Source organism: Pleurodeles waltl, chromosome 1_2 (genome assembly GCF_031143425.1).
Source record: "Pleurodeles waltl isolate 20211129_DDA chromosome 1_2, aPleWal1.hap1.20221129, whole genome shotgun sequence".
In the NCBI taxonomy this organism is placed as follows: Eukaryota; Metazoa; Chordata; class Amphibia; order Caudata; family Salamandridae; genus Pleurodeles; species Pleurodeles waltl.
The window spans coordinates 979,657,506-979,674,450 of NC_090437.1; the positions used below are offsets into that span (position 1 = coordinate 979,657,506).

General features: G+C 43.6%; 1 protein-coding gene across 1 annotated transcript in view; it reads right to left on the reverse strand.

Annotated features, from left to right (window-relative positions):
- Window positions 1-16,945, reverse strand: part of CWH43 (cell wall biogenesis 43 C-terminal homolog) — a 460,620-nt gene that overhangs the window by 34,327 nt on the left and 409,348 nt on the right. Inside the window, exon 14 of the mRNA XM_069201483.1 lies at window positions 11,109-11,170. Within this exon, the coding sequence (XP_069057584.1) occupies window positions 11,109-11,170 (62 nt within the window). The remainder of the gene's footprint in view (window positions 1-11,108; window positions 11,171-16,945) is intronic.

The window sequence follows — 16,945 nt, forward strand, 5'->3', positions numbered from 1 at the left end:
TTCATTCTTATGAAACTCGACTTGCTCAAGGCGACATTCTTGCCGAATGCAACAGTATAAACTTGCAACAGGTACAAGGTCGCCTAAACTGGTATAGACAATGGGACTACTGACTGGGTCTGTGAGAGGACCGCGAGAACATGAAATCATACCGGACATTTTACCCGCTGGAGACGTCAATCACAGGAGCCAATAAACTACATGAGAACTGTTATGAGGTGACAAATTTGATGGGGCGATCAGTAAACTACTGGATGGAGGTGATGGTGCGCTAAAACTTGCCCAATTGAAAATTAGGGGGCTGTAACACAAGATTGATATAAAAATTATGGACACGAGGGATTACCAGCCATTAAATGCCATTCAGAGCCAATCTATGCCACCCTTTTGCCCTACGAGCTAATTTGCCATTGCATGCTGTTACTTTGATACTCTGCCTAAAGACTTTGCTGATGATTCCTCAAACCATCCTTACTTTGCCTTGCCCGATTCTATACTTTTCCTCTTTATGAGGGAAGTATTCCCTTTTTTCCCGATCTTGCTGGACTTTGCTGTGTTTCCTGGCCGATGGCGAATCAACTGCTGTCCTGAGGACGAAGACTGACTCTGTATGCTGACCCATTACGGAGGGTAACTATATGATGATGAAATTGTGATTGTCTATTTGCCTTTCCTTTCTAGGTACCAACTGCTTCTTTTGACAGAGACCATAGATAGATGTTTTCTAAATTTGTGTTGCCAAAATTGTTTTGCATGAAGCCCAACATGCTAATGCTAATTCGAGGTTAGTTAAGGGGTGCACTAAACGGACGCAAATAGACAAATGACTGAATCTATGCTTTGTTGAATAATGCGCTAATGATACTCTGCTAAAGTGAATCCATGTTGACGCTGTGCTATGTTCTAATATTCATGATTTTTTCTTTGATTAAATCTTATTCGCGTTGCCATATTATGACAATGTTGATGTGCTTCTTGGTTTTGAGACTAATAAACTTGCTAGTATAGTGTAATCAATAGGGAATAAATATCATAAATCGTACTAAAGTCTGTGGGGTTATTCATGACTGTAAGGTCATGTTGTGTTTCAAGTTTATTGACGTAAACTGATTCCTTGATTGATTTGCTACATTGATTATTGAGGAGGATTATTGATTGTTGATTGACATGTTGACTAGTTATCTCGTCTTAAGGAGACTTCAATCAGGGTCAAAAGATTCATCGGCCTAAAACGAGTCCCATAGTTAATAAATTATCCTGATTGGGACGCGTTGTCAGTTCTCCTCCCCACCTTTTGTGTATAACCACAAAGTTGTGACTGTTTGGGTGTTCTCAAGAGCTTGCATAGACAACCCTGCGTAAGACTTCCTATTCCCCCCTCATCTAACACAGACATACTCTCATACTGTACATCTCAGCAAGTAGCAGGACATTTCTATGAGTAAATGGAAATTCTAGTAATGAAAAGTCCCTACATCCTGGCTTTGAAAGTTACAAACGCTTATTCAGCATCTAGGTAATACTTAAAAGTACAGAATGTTTTGTCAATGAGGCCAAAAGAACCTTCCAAATCTAAAGTAAAGACAGAGTGAGAAACAAATTTACTTCATGGCATAAAACTATAATACTTAACAGAAGGCAAGAATAATATATTTGTTGAATTAAATAAGATGGTTCAAATAAGAACTTATGCATTAATACAAATATTCACTGAATAAAACAGTTAAACCAAGTTATGATTATCTTCGGTTATAACAGCATAGCATATATATAAAAGAATACTATTGCCCTCATTACGACCCTGGCGGTCGGTGGAGAAGTGGCGGTAATACCGTCAACAGGCCAGCAGAAAAAAATGGAATTATGACCATGGCGGTTACCGCCATGGTCATCTGCCACTTATCCATTCCGACCGCCAGGGCGGTGACGACCGCTGGGCTGGAGACTTCGATCTCCAGCCCGGCGGCCGTCACCAGACCGCCGGCGGTATTACAACCCTGCAGACCGCCATGGATTTCAGGTGGTTTGGAACCGCCATGAAATCCATGGCAGTAGGCACTCTCAGTGCCAGGGAATTCCTTCCCTGGCACTGATAGGGGGCTCCCCCAGCCCCCTGCTAGCCCCCAAAGGTGGCAGGACCCCCCTCCCCACCCTTACGCCGAACATTGCAACACACCCCCACCCTACACACATACAGACACCACCAATACACATACCCGCACACATACCAACATACATTCCAACATACACACACACAGTCATACACGCACACATACATACAGACATGCATGCACACATACTGACAGACATACAAACAGACAGACACGCGCACATTTTCAACCACACACACCCCCTCTATATACTCACACACACACCCCCATGCACGCACACAACACACAACACCTCCCCACCCCCCTCCCCTAACGGATGATCAACTTACCTTGTCCGTTGATCTTCCTGGAGGGGACGGGATCGATGGGGGCTGCTCCACCACCAGCACCCCGTGACCAGAACACCGCCACACCGAATCACGGAACGTGATTCAGTGGGCGGTGTTCTGATGACGGGGCGGTGGAGGTGGAGCAACCTCCACTTCCCCGCCGACCGCCTGTATGGCTGCTGGCGGCTCTCCGTCCGAAAAAGGACGGAGGGCTGCCAGCAGTCATAATTCGCCGAGTGGAAAACCGCCTGCACTGGCGGTCTTCAGCATGGCAGTTTCTCAGCGGTCTTTGCAAAAGACCGCCGAGGTCGTAATGACCACCTATGATTTTTTAATGAGGGACTGGTGCCCCAGTACTCCACCCTCTGGTAAGCCTTCAGTGTAGTAATTTGAGGAGTAGCTATTTTTAGCCAGACATGTATTAAAAGCTCTGTGTGGTCCCCTAAATAGACGAAATGGTCAAACAGCCACGCTGTAGAGGGTAACGGCAGCAGATGATGAAGAGAGGGCGCTGACTGATTTAAAAGATGCAGGAGCAGAATTTTGAGAGACAGTGGGTAGGGAGGTGTACTTCCTGGGTAGGCATGCTCAGACAAGGAAATATGAAGAAGGGGAGAAACCAGGGATTACCTTAGCCTGGATACTTAGAGAACCTGTTATACAACATATTCTAACACACTTAATAATGAAGACGGTACAATGTTACTAAGTTTTAGCTAGACACTAAGAAGAGCGAAACCATAAGCTACACCATCACAAACTGTGTAATATTTAAACAAGCTTACTGTGGCCTCGGTGGCTAATGATGAAATGGAAGCCTTGATAGCCCCCCATGAGGAGATTATGAAGGCCGTTGATGATATGACCTCAAAGAACATCCTGGGATGGGATGGCCTTACTGCAGAATTTTATGAGGCCTTAGAGGAGATAGGTGATCCACACCAGCTGCCAATGTACACAGTCACTGGAGAGGGGGCTCAAGTTTGCCATCCTACTGCGAGGCACTGATAACTTTACCCAAACCTACCAGAGATCCCCTGAAATGTCAGTCATATGGACTATTGTTTCTTTTAAATTTAGACAGCAAAATATAGGAGCTAGTCATGGCTTACCTTATATGTAGTCTCGAATTACTGGATCAGGAAGGATTTGTCCATTGGAAGATGACCTTTCACAACACATCTGCTCACTATTTGGAATGCTTAACCAGATTAGACCAGACTCACAGGGCATGTAAGATGTTGGACGCTGAAATATCATTGATCCATCAAGTGAGTGTTCATCAGATTGCTATTTGGTAGACTGGGATTGTGGCACTGCATGATGAGACTTGTGGACTTGTTAAGTTCCTCCCAATTGGTGAGGATCAACGTTAACAGCCTCTTATCTCTGTCATGTTAAATTGCCAGAGGCACCCGATATGGTGCCCCTTACCACCCCTGCTCTTTGCAATAGCCATGGACCCGCTTGCATGTCATCTAGGACCATGGACTGTCCTTCGTTAGCAGGAGACTGGTACACTCTATGTATGCGGCCATCAACAGAGCTTAACATTTCTTGAATAGATGATTTAGATAACCCTTATTATAATCACCTGAAATGATGTTCCTGAGTAATCTTATGTTGATGCTGACATTGACACCAGAACAAGCAGCTACACTAACACTGGGGAAGCAAGGTTTGACACAAGTAGGTTGTCTGTAATACAATGGCGCTTTCACATCTTTACAGCAGTTTAAGTAATCAGGGATAACCAACCCACTTGATACATTCTCATATTTCAGGTTATGACAAGCAGCCAGAGCCCGATACTCCTCATTTCCAGAAAAGCCCACAAAACTCAATTATTTGACTGTAATTATGCAACTGAAAAAAACCATTGTGGCATGGATAAACAGTACAATTTGTTTAATGCCACTAGGACTGGCACTGCAGTACTAGTTATGAGACACTGGGAGGTGGATAGTGGAGTCCAGTGGTTAGCAGTTAAGTCTGTATACTGCTGCTCCCAAACAGCTCTGTTATCCATGAATTTACAGACATAACTTACTGCATTTTAAATTCACCTCAAGCTGTATTTCACAACAGCTTCGCCCCATATAATTGACTCAAGAGCAGGTCACAAGTGTAACAGAAGTAGGGTTTCCACAAATCGATGTTATTCATGGAACTGTCCTCAAATTCAGAACCTTTGGAGGGAAGTCATTTGAACCATATCCCAGATAGTGGAACACAATATTATCTGCTCCCCATTGGTGGCCTTATTGGGGCCCATAGCACATGTTACCAAACCAGCGAAGAGGCTCAGACCTATAGCGTTACTGTTACTATTAGCAAAGCACAAAGTAGTGGTGGAGTGGATTAATGTTTCAACCCCACAGATTAAGAGATGGCTGCATGACATTTCATAGTGCTGTTGTGGGCACCAGGCCACCCTCACAAGTTGGAATGCTCTATTATATGGGAAAGTGTGGGACTGATGAGTGGTACAACCTTTGTTGATTCCCACTGATGCTGCAACTTTCCTTCACATAAGTAAGAGGGAAATCTTGGATTTTAGCAAAAGTCTGAAGTTTGGTGGGAATTCTGTGTTGGAAAAATTATGGGATCCAAGCAAGTCATGTTAGTCTGGCCTCCACTGGGTGCCTACTTTTCAGAAATGCCAAGGGATGGTAGGTTTCTCTGTTGCCAGTTCACCCAGGGCTCAAAGACGACAGTTACCCATATCCCCAGAATGCTATGAATTCAAAACAGAAATCTAGTCATTTTCATAGTTTGCTTTTTTTTGGGTGGCAGGCATTGTGGGGTACCAAATTTAATGGAAGAAACTTTTAGCAAAACAATGACCTTGCAGAGATCCATGCCAGCCAATCCACCTAGGGCGTTTAAAAAAATGTCACATTTTCCGGCCACCTAAAGGCCCAAATATTGCAGTCGCCCCATTACAAGAATCACTGCAAATCAAATCAAAAACCTTGATGTTGCCATTGTGTGTTTTTGGTCCTTTTCTGTTTCATGTGATAGACCCTCTCATGCATGTGGGGTACCGTTTTTATTAGAAGTTGAACAACTTTTATTATCGTCTGATTTTTTCCACGTTTTCGGCTAGCAAATGAGAATCTGCATGCAATAAAGAAATAGTTTGTAAAACACCCTCTGAATCACATGATATGATATGTAACTCCAATTTCACAATGGGATGAATAACATCTTTCCTAAACAGAATTCTCTGCACATTTCAAAATAGCCACAGAAGAATACGGGTAGTAGTGGTCAAATGGGCGCACTTCCTATGAGTTACAAACACTTATCATTAAAGTTAGGAACAGTCCGAATAAAGTAAAGCACGGTGCTGAACCATAGTGTATACCTTACTACCTGAAAGCATAAATTGGTGCCCACAAAGTGACACCATACATATGATCCTAGAAATACCACAGCACTCCCAAGCAGTCCATAATAACAAAGTCATCCAGATGAGTTTAGTTGTAGTGAGTTCTATTTATTTTAGTTATGGACATTAATGTGGCAAGATGAGTATGGTTCCAGAATCACAGCCAACACGTGCTTCGTCACACTGATGACTTTTTCAAGGCTGTAAAAATATATAGAAACATGTATGACAAACCTAATACACAAGTGTGGAGGATGATAATAACGTCCCCACTACTATGTTTAAGTCTCAAACCCCTCTTGGGTCCTCCTACCATCTTTGTTCCTGCTTTTACTAGCATACACCATGCTTGTTACTAACATCTTTATCACTTGGCACGCCACTGACTTTCAACCCTATTGGTATGTTCCGACTGGATTGTGTGGTCTTCTTGGTCTCATTCTGACCACTATGGACTATCGGCCACCACTAGCCATTCTCACTTGTGACGTCCCATTTTGTACACACTAGTTTTGCACTACACAGCCCACTGTGTGTTGCCATCCACTAATGGGGCAGCTTATTCATTAATCAATGTGCTGTCTTTATGTTTTTATATCTTCTTGTCGCTTATGCTTTGGGATCCATCAATTTATTTTCCTTTTGAATTATCTGCAGAGCAACTGCGTGCTATGATGGACGTTCAATAACCTATTAGGCGGTCTACCCACACGGCCTTGGTACGGAGTCCCAACTTCTTTTCTGCAATTACGATATTTCGCTCTTAGAGGGATTAATTTATATCTTCATGTCTCCTATGCTTTGGGATTCTTCAATGTTATTTCCCTTATGGATTTTCTGCCGAGCAATTACGTGCCATAATGGACATTCAATCACCTATTTGGCCGTCTACCCACACAGCTCTAATATGGAGTTAGTATTTTTACCAACTCCGTCCCTGCAATTATGTTGTTTCGCTCTAAGAGGGATTTCTCCTCCTTCTGAGTGCATGTTCCACTTTGGGATACGTGGAAAGATGCCCGCTACGCTTTTCGGTCTTTACTTCGATGCTAGTCTTGTCCATTTTTTATCTTACAATGCATTTAATTGACCAGTGCGGCATCCACACTCTTTCTGGACGCCACTCTTTTGTTCTGCGGACAAATTAGGTAAATTCATTTTGGGGTACTCATTCCCTCTTTTTATACATATATTGTAGCGGTTACCTTATCTTCTATGTCTCCAGTACCCCCCTAACTTCCCCTCCCGTTGCAGTTCGTTTACTGCTTGTTTTGACATGTTGAAAGATTGACGCCACGCTTTTTGGTCTTTACTTTGATACGAGTCATGTCCATTTTTGGTTTTTACAAGGTATTTAACTGACCTGTGCGGCGTCCACATACTTTATGGACGCCACTCTTTTGTTCTGAGAATACATTAGGTGAGTTCATTTCGAGGTGTTTTTATGCATATATCGTAGACGTTAACTTGTCCGATAAGTCTACGTTATTCCCCCCTCTGTTGCGGTTCGTTTACTGTTTGATTTGACAATTTTTTGTGAATTTTTGGCAATATTCTCTAGGTTTGTTCCAATACATCACATTTTCGGGGGTTTACATATCCAGTCGCTTTATTAACTATGTGGTTCCGGATTACCTACTGTTTGGCTGTGCACTGATTTCTACTTCTAGCCACACGAGTATTTTACCAGATTAGGGACCCTTGGTGTGTTTAGGAGACTTCTCACACTCTCTAGAACTGCTGGTTATAGTTCTTTGGCACTAACCGTTCTGCCAGGGTGTTTTAGGCCCTTTTTAATTTTTTTTTTACATTATCACTACTAGGCCTATTTCTTCTCGTTTGGTATTAATTACTACTTAGTCTTGGCTATATTTACTTTGCCTTAGTTTCTCTTTTTCTCCCTCCCCTCTAGGTTCGGACTTATCATGGTCATTTTTCCAGTATAGACTACCGTTTGCTTTTGCCACATGAATTAGTGACTGGTTTCTTAATTACCTTTTGTCATATTTAGCAGTAGTGAGGTGAGTAGTTTTTTGCTCATCTACACATACTTCTCACTGAGGCTCTTTTTTCCGTTATCGACTGTGTTGTTACTTGTTTTGTTTCAGACACTGGAGTGCTCTTACATATTTGCTTGATGATGATTTCATGACTTTTACGTCTTTTACTGAGGTAGATACGGTATTTTCTTACTTTTTTCTTTGACTTTCTGGTTCGGTTGCTTAGGGTATCGCGCTCAGATCACTTTAGCTAGTATCAGCACCTCTTACGGATCACTTTAGTGATCAACTCAATCCACATTGGTTTGGGCCAATAGAGTCTATCTTTGCATGTCTTACTTACCTAATAGATGATGATGGTTCGGACCGCATAATTGTGCGTTTGACATGCACATTTTCTCTTTTTGTATTCACACTTTTTACTGGTCTTATTTTCTGTCACAAACTAATCACATGGTTTATAATCACTTGGCTCCCTCTTTTGCTTGCTGGGGTGCTCTACCATCTACCTCTTCTTTTGATGGACAACACACCAACATATTTTTCTATATTTGGGGGCGTTATGCTATCATCCTCCAGACCTGTGTATTAGGTTTGTCATACATGTTTCTATGTATTTTTACAGCCTTGAAAAATTCACAAGTGTAATGAAACACGTGTTGGCTGTGAGTGTGGAACCATACTCATCTTGCCACATTGATGTCCATTCCTACAATAAACAGAACTCACTACAACCAAACTCCTCTGGTTGAATTTGTTATTATGGACTGTTTGGGAATGCTGCGATATTTCTAGGACCACATTTCAAAATAGATAGCTTTCCATCATACCCATTTTCATTCATTAACTTGTACAATATGAATTGATGAATGGCCAAACACAATTAAAAATTAGTATAAGCCGCAGTTTGATTGATGGCTCTTGGTATTGTGTGCTTTTAGACAACCAATAACATATGTCTGTGACCAAAAGAGTCTGACAGACATAACAGTCTATTACTTTGTTTGTTTGAACATCAGGGCAAAACCTAAAGACAAAAACATTGCCACAGATTTACATTTTACCTATTTGCATTTTTACTCTTTTTGATTTTAGTGATTAGGTGCTTTGGAAATAGATCCACTCAAGGGCAGCTGGATCAGAGGTAGGGGAGGGGCAGAGGGTTCGTTTTACACACACACATACACCTCACATTAAAAAAAACTTACCTCAGCAGTTCTGACAGGGAAGGCCTAGAGATCCCAGGAGGGTTGGGACTGCTGCCTTCCCTCATTGGCTGGCCTAAGGTCAGCCAATGAGTGAAAACAGCTGTCACAACTCATCACAGAGTGGGATGGGGTCAGTGAGACTGCTGATTCCATCCCACTCTGTGACAAAGTGTCACTGATTGACATCTGCCATGGGCGCTTCACGGCTTAAAACTGAAGCGCCCCGGTCCAAAGCAATCAGTAACGTTCCCCTTCGTCATGAGGGGGAGGGCCTTGAGGCACCTTTGCTAAGCTAAAAAGGTCATGCCCAGAGGGCTGTGACTTCTTCAGCACAGTTCAGCTCAGACAGGCAGAAGTCTGCACATTTAGCGCATGCCCAACTCCTGACTGCCTGACCTGAACCAGACGAGTATCTGGCAGGCTGACTTTTGTTCAGCATGACAGGTACTCTTCACATCAGGAAAAAGGTAGAGGGGCGTGGCCACTCAGTCTGTACAGACGGGCCGCTGCCAGCATGACTGTTCTACAATAATGGCTAATTTATTAATTCAGTTTTTTGTTCACTCACAAATGTATCGGTTCTTGGTTTGCACATGCGTTCCACACCTCTTTTGTCCAAAACTGCAAGGAATTAGAAAGCACCAAAACAGGAAATATTGACCACCATTTAGAAATTTACAAAAACTGTGGTGAAAATGATTTTTTGCAACTCAGTCTGTTTCTAAAATCTGGGAAAGATGGTGATTTTAGTTATTTTTAGAAAAGAATTGCACATTTCTTACACAGAACTTTTTCAAAATGTTGGCCAGTTTGTAGGTTCCTGCCTGAGGAAACCACAAACCTCATTGTACCTTTGGAATCTGGTAAATGTAGGAAACCAAGAAGCTAATTTGACCTAGATATATTTTTAAAAAATCAAGAAGGCGTAAGCGCAAACTATCCAAATATAAAAAATATCACCACTGTAGTGGAAGGCCTCAGCACTAAAAGGGTTTCAGGAATACCCCAAACAGAACACATGCTTTTGTGCCAAATTACTAAATATTAATTTACTGCTGAGGGGTCTAGTTTAAGCTGAATCCACATTATTTTGTATTTTTCAAAGACCTGTACCCTTACTGCAGTGTCGCTCAATAAGATGGCACCCTGAAATCACCCATGGTCCCACCTTTCTGATCCTCAGCTTCTCTTGGCTGTGTATCAACTCCAGGACATAAATGAGTCCTGTCCCTACTCCATGCTCTGAATGTTTAGTATCTGGATGGATTGAAATTACCAAGAGCTTCCTAATTCTCTACTAAGAGACTGCTCAGCTTCACCAATATGCTTTGTCTGCAACGGCCCAGCAAGAGCTGAGCTGCTGTTAGTGCTGACAAGAATGTATCATGGCAGCACTTCGTCACTTGGCATAATTTATTTTCCTTCCTTTGATACTACTACATCTTGTGCTTTTATGTAAAGTTTTTAGGTAATTAGGTTAATTCTCTCCCACTGGTGCCAAGAGTGTCATTGAAAGCATCAATTCATTATAAGTTGTTCGATCAATCGCCATTTTTGGGCCAATGCATCAGGTTTTACAGACTCTGCATCAGCTTAGGTTTATTCCTTTGCATCCCAGACCCAGATTTCGGGGAACTTTATTTTTCTAGGTGGTGAAAAATGACATTGATAGAGACTACACCTGAAAAAAGATACAAAAAAGATTCAGAGTGAGAACCTCCAGAGATCAACCTGTGACAAATTACTTGTGGTGCTGGATTGTCTTGATGCTTTTTGTGTGGAAAGACCTTGAGGTCCTCTTAGCCTGATCTACATAGGGACATGCCATGTAGAACATTTTTTAGAAATAATGTTACCTAAATGTGCAATCCAAATTAAATTACATGTCAAGTGTAGCAGCCTCTTTTGCATCATTTGAGCAATATCTCACAACAATGACGTACACAGCGTTATCCTGTTAGCTACATTGAAAAAATTTCATCACATTACCATCTGCTTTTCCACAATAAAAGGGTTTAATCAAAAAGGACACCCAATAGCAGTCTTCATAGTGTTAACTGACAAACCTTAAAAGTCCACGATACATGATGTACTCGCACCACCTGCTGTTATCTGTTGGGTCGATATCCTATCGAAAGAAAGAAACAAGGGTGTGTCTTAACTCCACACTGCAGGCAAAAGAAAGCATTAGACATTCTAAAAAGATACACATGTTTTTAGCTGGAGTTTAACATATATTTCAATGGCCACAGCATGTTTTACCAATTGGAAAGTACGGTGCAAAGAAAGCGGCTTATTCTAGTGGAACCAAGTTAACATTTGAGATCCATTGTGCAAAGTGCTGGGTTATTTTTTCAGAATATCTAGTGGGGGTCCAGGCTGTCATTACCGCATCTGAAAATGTAAAATATAAATATCCTGCTTGTGAGAAAGTAGCCTCTTTCTAGCCTTGTTACCCCCACTTTTGGCCTGTTTGTGAGTGTATGTCAGGGTGTTTTCGCTGTCTCACTGGGATCCTGCTAGCCAGGGCCCAGTGCTCATAGTGAAAACCCTATGTTTTCAGTATGTTTGTTATGTGTCACTGGGACCCTGCTAGTCAGGACCCCAGTGCTCATAAGTTTGTGGCCTATATGTATGTGTTCCCTGTGTGGTGCCTAACTGTCTCACTGAGGCTCTGCTAACCAGAACCTCAGTGGTTATGCTCTCTCATTTCTTTCAAATTGTCACTAACAGGCTAGTGACCAATTTTACCAATTTACATTGGCTTACTGGAACACCCTTATAATTCCCTAGTATATGGTACTGAGGTACCCAGGGTATTGGGGTTCCAGGAGATCCCTATGGGCTGCAGCATTTCTTTTGCCACCCATAGGGAGCTCTGACAATTCTTACACAGGCCTGCCACTGCAGCCTGAGTGAAATAACGTCCACGTTATTTCACAGCCACTTTACACTGCACTTAAGTAACTTATAAGTCACCTATATGTCTAACCTTTACCTGGTAAAGGTTAGGTGCAAAGTTACTTAGTGTGAGGGCACCCTGGCACTAGCCAAGGTGCCCCCACATTGTTCAGGGCCAATTCCCCAGACTTTGTGAGTGCGGGGACACCATTACATGCGTGCACTACATATAGGTCACTACCTATATGTAGCTTCACAATGGTAACTCCGAATATGGCCACGTAACATGTCTAAGATCATGGAATTGCCCCCTCTATGCCATCCTGGCATTGTTGGCACAATCCCATGATCCCAGTGGTCTGTAGCACAGACCCTGGTACTGCCAAACTGCCTTTCCTGGGGTTTCACTGCAGCTGCTGCTGCTGCCAACCCCTCAGACAGGTTTCTGCCCTCCTGGGGTCAAGCCAGGCTTGTCCCAGGATGGCAGAACAAAGGACTTCCTCTGAGAGAGGGTGTTACACCCTCTCCCTTTGGAAAATGGTGTGCAGACAGGGGAGGAGTAGCCTCCCCCAGCCTCTGGAAATGCTTTCATGGGCACAGATGTGCCCAATTCTTCATAAGCCAGTCTACACCGGTTCAGGGGACCCCTTAGCCCTGCTCTGGCGTGAAACTGGACAAAGGAAAGGGGAGTGACCACTTCCCTGACCTGCACCTCCCCTGGGAGGTGTCCAGAGCTCCTCCAGTGTGCTCCAGACCTCTGCCATCTTGGAAACAGAGGTGCTGCTGGCACACTGGACTGCTCTGAGTGGCCAGTGCCACCAGGTGACGTCAGAGACTCCTTCTGATAGGCTCCTTCAGGTGTTAGTAGCCTATCCTCTCTCCTAGGTAGCCAAACCCTCTTTTCTGGCTATTTAGGGTCTCTGTCTCTGTTGAAACTTTAGATAACGAATGCAAGAGCTCATCCGAGTTCCTCTGCATCTCTCTCTTCACCTTCTGCCAAGGAATCGACTGCTGACCGCGCTGGAAGCCTGCAAAACTGCAACATAGTAGCTAAGACGACTACTGCAACTCTGTAACGCTGATCCTGCCGCCTTCTCGATTGTTTTCCTGGTGGTGCATGCTGTGGGGGTAGTCTGCCTCCTCTCTGCACTAGAAGCTCCGAAGAAATCTCCCGTGGGTCGACGGAATCTTCCCCCTGCAACCGCAGGCACCAAAAAGCTGCATTACTGGTCCCTTGGGTCTCCCCTCAGCACGACGAGCGAGGTCCCTCGAATCCAGCAACTCTGTCCAAGTGACTCCCACAGTCCAGTGACTCTTCAGTCCAAGTTTGGTGGAGGTAAGTCCTTGCCTCACCTCGCTAGACTGCATTGCTGGGAACCGCGACTTTTGCAGCTACTCCGGCCCCTGTGCACTTCCGGCGGAAATCCTTTGTGCACAGCCAAGCCTGGGTCCACGGCACTCTAACCTGCATTGCACGACTTTCTAAGTTGGTCTCCGGCGACGTGGGACTCCTTTGTGTAACTTCGGGTGAGCACCGTTTCACACATCCTCGTAGTGCCTGTTTCTGGCACTTCTCCGGGTGCTACCTGCTGATAAGAGGGCTCCTTGTCTTGCTCGACGTCCCCTCTACCTCCTGGTCCAATTTGCGACCTCCTGGTCCCTCCTGGGCCACAGCAGCATCCAAAAACGTAACTGCACGATTTGCAGCTAGCAAGGCTTGTTGTCGTTCTTTCGGCGGGAAAACACTTCTGCACGACTCTCCACGGCGAGAGGGATCCGTCCACCAAAAGGGAAGTCTCTAGCCCTTTTCGTTCCTGCAGAAACCTCAGCTTCTTCTGTCCAGTCGAAGCTTCTTTGCATCCACAGCTGGCATTTCCTGGGCATCTGCCCATCTCCGACTTGCTTGTGACTTTTGGACTTGGTCCCCTTGTTCCACAGGTACCCTAGATTGGAAATCCATCGTTGTTGCATTGTTGGTTTGTGTCTTTCCTGCATTATTCCTCTAACACGACTTCTTTGTCCTTAGGGGAACTTTAGTGCACTTTGCACTCACTTTTCAGGGTCTTGGGGTGGGCTATTTTTCTAACCCTTACTATTTTCTAATAGTCCCAGCGACCCTCTACAAGGTCACATAGGTTTGGGGTCCATTCGTGGTTCGCATTCCACTTTTGAAGTATATGGTTTGTGTTGCCCCTATCCCTATGTGTCCCCATTGCATCCTATTGTAACTATACATTGTTTGCACTGTTTTCTAAGACTATACTGCATATTTCTGCTATTGTGTATATATATCTTGTGTATATTTCCTATCCTCTCACTGAGGGTACACTCTAAGATACTTTGGCATATTGTCATAAAAATAAAATACCTTTATTTTTAGTATAACTGTGTATTGTGTTTTCTTATGATATTGTGCAAGTGACACTTGTGGTACTGTAGTAGCTTCACACGTCTCCTAGTTCAGCCTAAGCTGCTCTACTAAGCTACCCTTATCTATCAGCCTAAGCTGCTAGACACCCTATACACTAATAAGGGATAACTGGGCCTGGTGCAAGGTGCAAGTACCCCTTGGTACTCACTACAAGCCAGTCCAGCCTCCTACATTGGTTGTGCAGCGGTGGGATAAGTGCTTTGAGACTACTTACCACTCTTGTCATTGTACTTTTCATAAGAGAAAAATATACAAAACAAGTTCAGTGTGTGTACACATAGCTAAAAAGTTTTGCATTTCCTCTTTTCACTCTTTTCTAAAGTGCTGAAAAGTACTTCTAAACTTTCAAAAAGTTCTTAAAAGTTTAAAAAGTTTTTTCTGTCTTTCCAAAAAGCTCTGACAAACTTTTTTCTCTTTATCTATCACTTTAACTCTCTCTAAAAATGTCTGGCACAGGCCAAAATGTTGATCTGTCCAAACTTGCATATGATCACCTTAGCTGGAAAGGAGCAATGAGTCTCTGCATAGAGAGAGGTTTGAGTGTAGGGAAGAATCCTTCCTTGGAATTGTTACTTAACATGCTTAGAGAACAAGATAAGGCCAAAGGGGCCACATCTGTTGAAAAAGTAGCTTATGGTTCCCAATCTGATCCAGGGACTCCCCCAGGAAAAGGTTCAGGAAAGAAACTTCTTAGCCTGCCCATTACAAGACAGTCTAGCATAGTTGGTACTGAGGTGGAGTCACATCATACAGATGATGTGCTCTCACATTACACTGTCAGCAAGCTGTTAGGGTGCCCTCTGTAAGGGACAGGTCTCCTTCTGTTCATTCCCATCATACCTCTGTATCTAGAAATGTCCCTCCCACCAACCCTGATGACAGATTGTTAGAAAGGGAACTCAATAAGTTGAGGGTGGAACAAACCAGACTGAAGCTTAAAAAGCAACAGCTGGATTTGGATAGACAGTCTTTAGAACTAGAGAAGGAAAGACAGAAGTTGGGTTTAGAAACCCATGGTGGCAGCAGCAGTATTCCCCATAGTCATCCTGCAAAAGAGCATGATTTCAGGAATCTGCACAAGATAGTTCCCCCTTATAAGGAGGGGGATGACATTAACAAGTGGTTTGCTGCACTTGAGAGGGCCTGTGTTGTACAGGATGTCCCTCAAAGGCAGTGGGCTGCTATCCTATGGCTATCATTTAGTGGAAAAGGTAGGGATAGGCTCCTTACTGTGAAAGAAAGTGATGCCAATAATTTTACAGTACTTAAGAATGCACTCCTGGATGGTTATGGCTTAACCACTGAACAATACAGGATAAAGTTCAGAGAAACCAAAAAGGAGTCTTCACAAGACTGGGTTGATTTCATTGACCATTCAGTGAAGGCCTTGGAGGGGTGGTTAAATGGCAGTAAAGTTACTGATTTTGAAAGCCTGTATAACTTGATCCTGAGGGAGCATATTCTTAATAATTGTGTGTCTGATTTGTTGCACCAGTACTTGGTGGACTCTGATCTGACCTCTCCCCAAGAATTGGAAAAGAAGGCAGACAAATGAGTCAGAACAAGGGTGAACAGAAAAGTTCATACAGGGGGTGACAAAGAGAACACTAAGAAGAAAGATGGTGAAAAATCTCAAGATAAGCATGGGGATAAGGGTAAAACCAAAGATCCCACTTCAAATCTTAAACACTCTTCAGGGGGTGGGGATAAAACAAATTCTTCCTCTTCTTCTCAACCTACACAATTTAAAAAGCCTTGGTGCTTTGTGTGTAAAAATAGAGGCCATAGGCCAGGGGATAAGTCCTGTCCAGATAAACCCCCTGAGCCTACCACCACTAATACATCAAGCTCTAGTGCCCCTAGCAGTAGTGGTACTAGTGGTGGGACTGCTGGCAACAGTCAAGTTAAGGGTGTAGTTGGGTTCACTTATGGGTCCATAGTAGAAACTGGGGTAGTCAGTCCCAAGACAGTTTCTGTCACACCTAGTGGCATTGGCCTTGCCACACTGGCTGCTTGTCCCCTTACAATGGATAAGTACAGGCAGACAGTTTCAATAAATGGTGTTGAGGCCTTGGCCTACAGGGACACAGGTGCCAGTATCACTTTGGTGACTGAAAACCTAGTGCACCCTGATCAACACATCATTGGACAACAGTATAAGATTATTGATGTCCATAACTCCACTAAGTTTCTTCCCTTAGCTATAATTCAGTTTAGTTGGGGTGGAGTTACTGGCCCTAAGCAGGTGGTGGTATCACCTAGCTTACCTGTAGACTGTCTCTTAGGTAATGACCTAGAGGCCTCAGGTTGGGCTGATGTAGAGTTTTATGCCCATGCAGCCATGCTGGGTATCCCAGAGGAATTGTTCCCTCTCATTTCTACTGAAATGAAAAAGCAAAGGAGAGAAGGCCTGAAAACTCAGGATCCCTCTCCAACAACAGGTAAAAGGGGTATCACAGTATCCCCTAACCACCCTACCATTCAGGATACCATTCCTGTGGTGGGAGAAACCTCTCCTGGGGTGGCACCTGTTCCAAGGGAATCATCAGTTGGCAAAACTGTACACCCTGA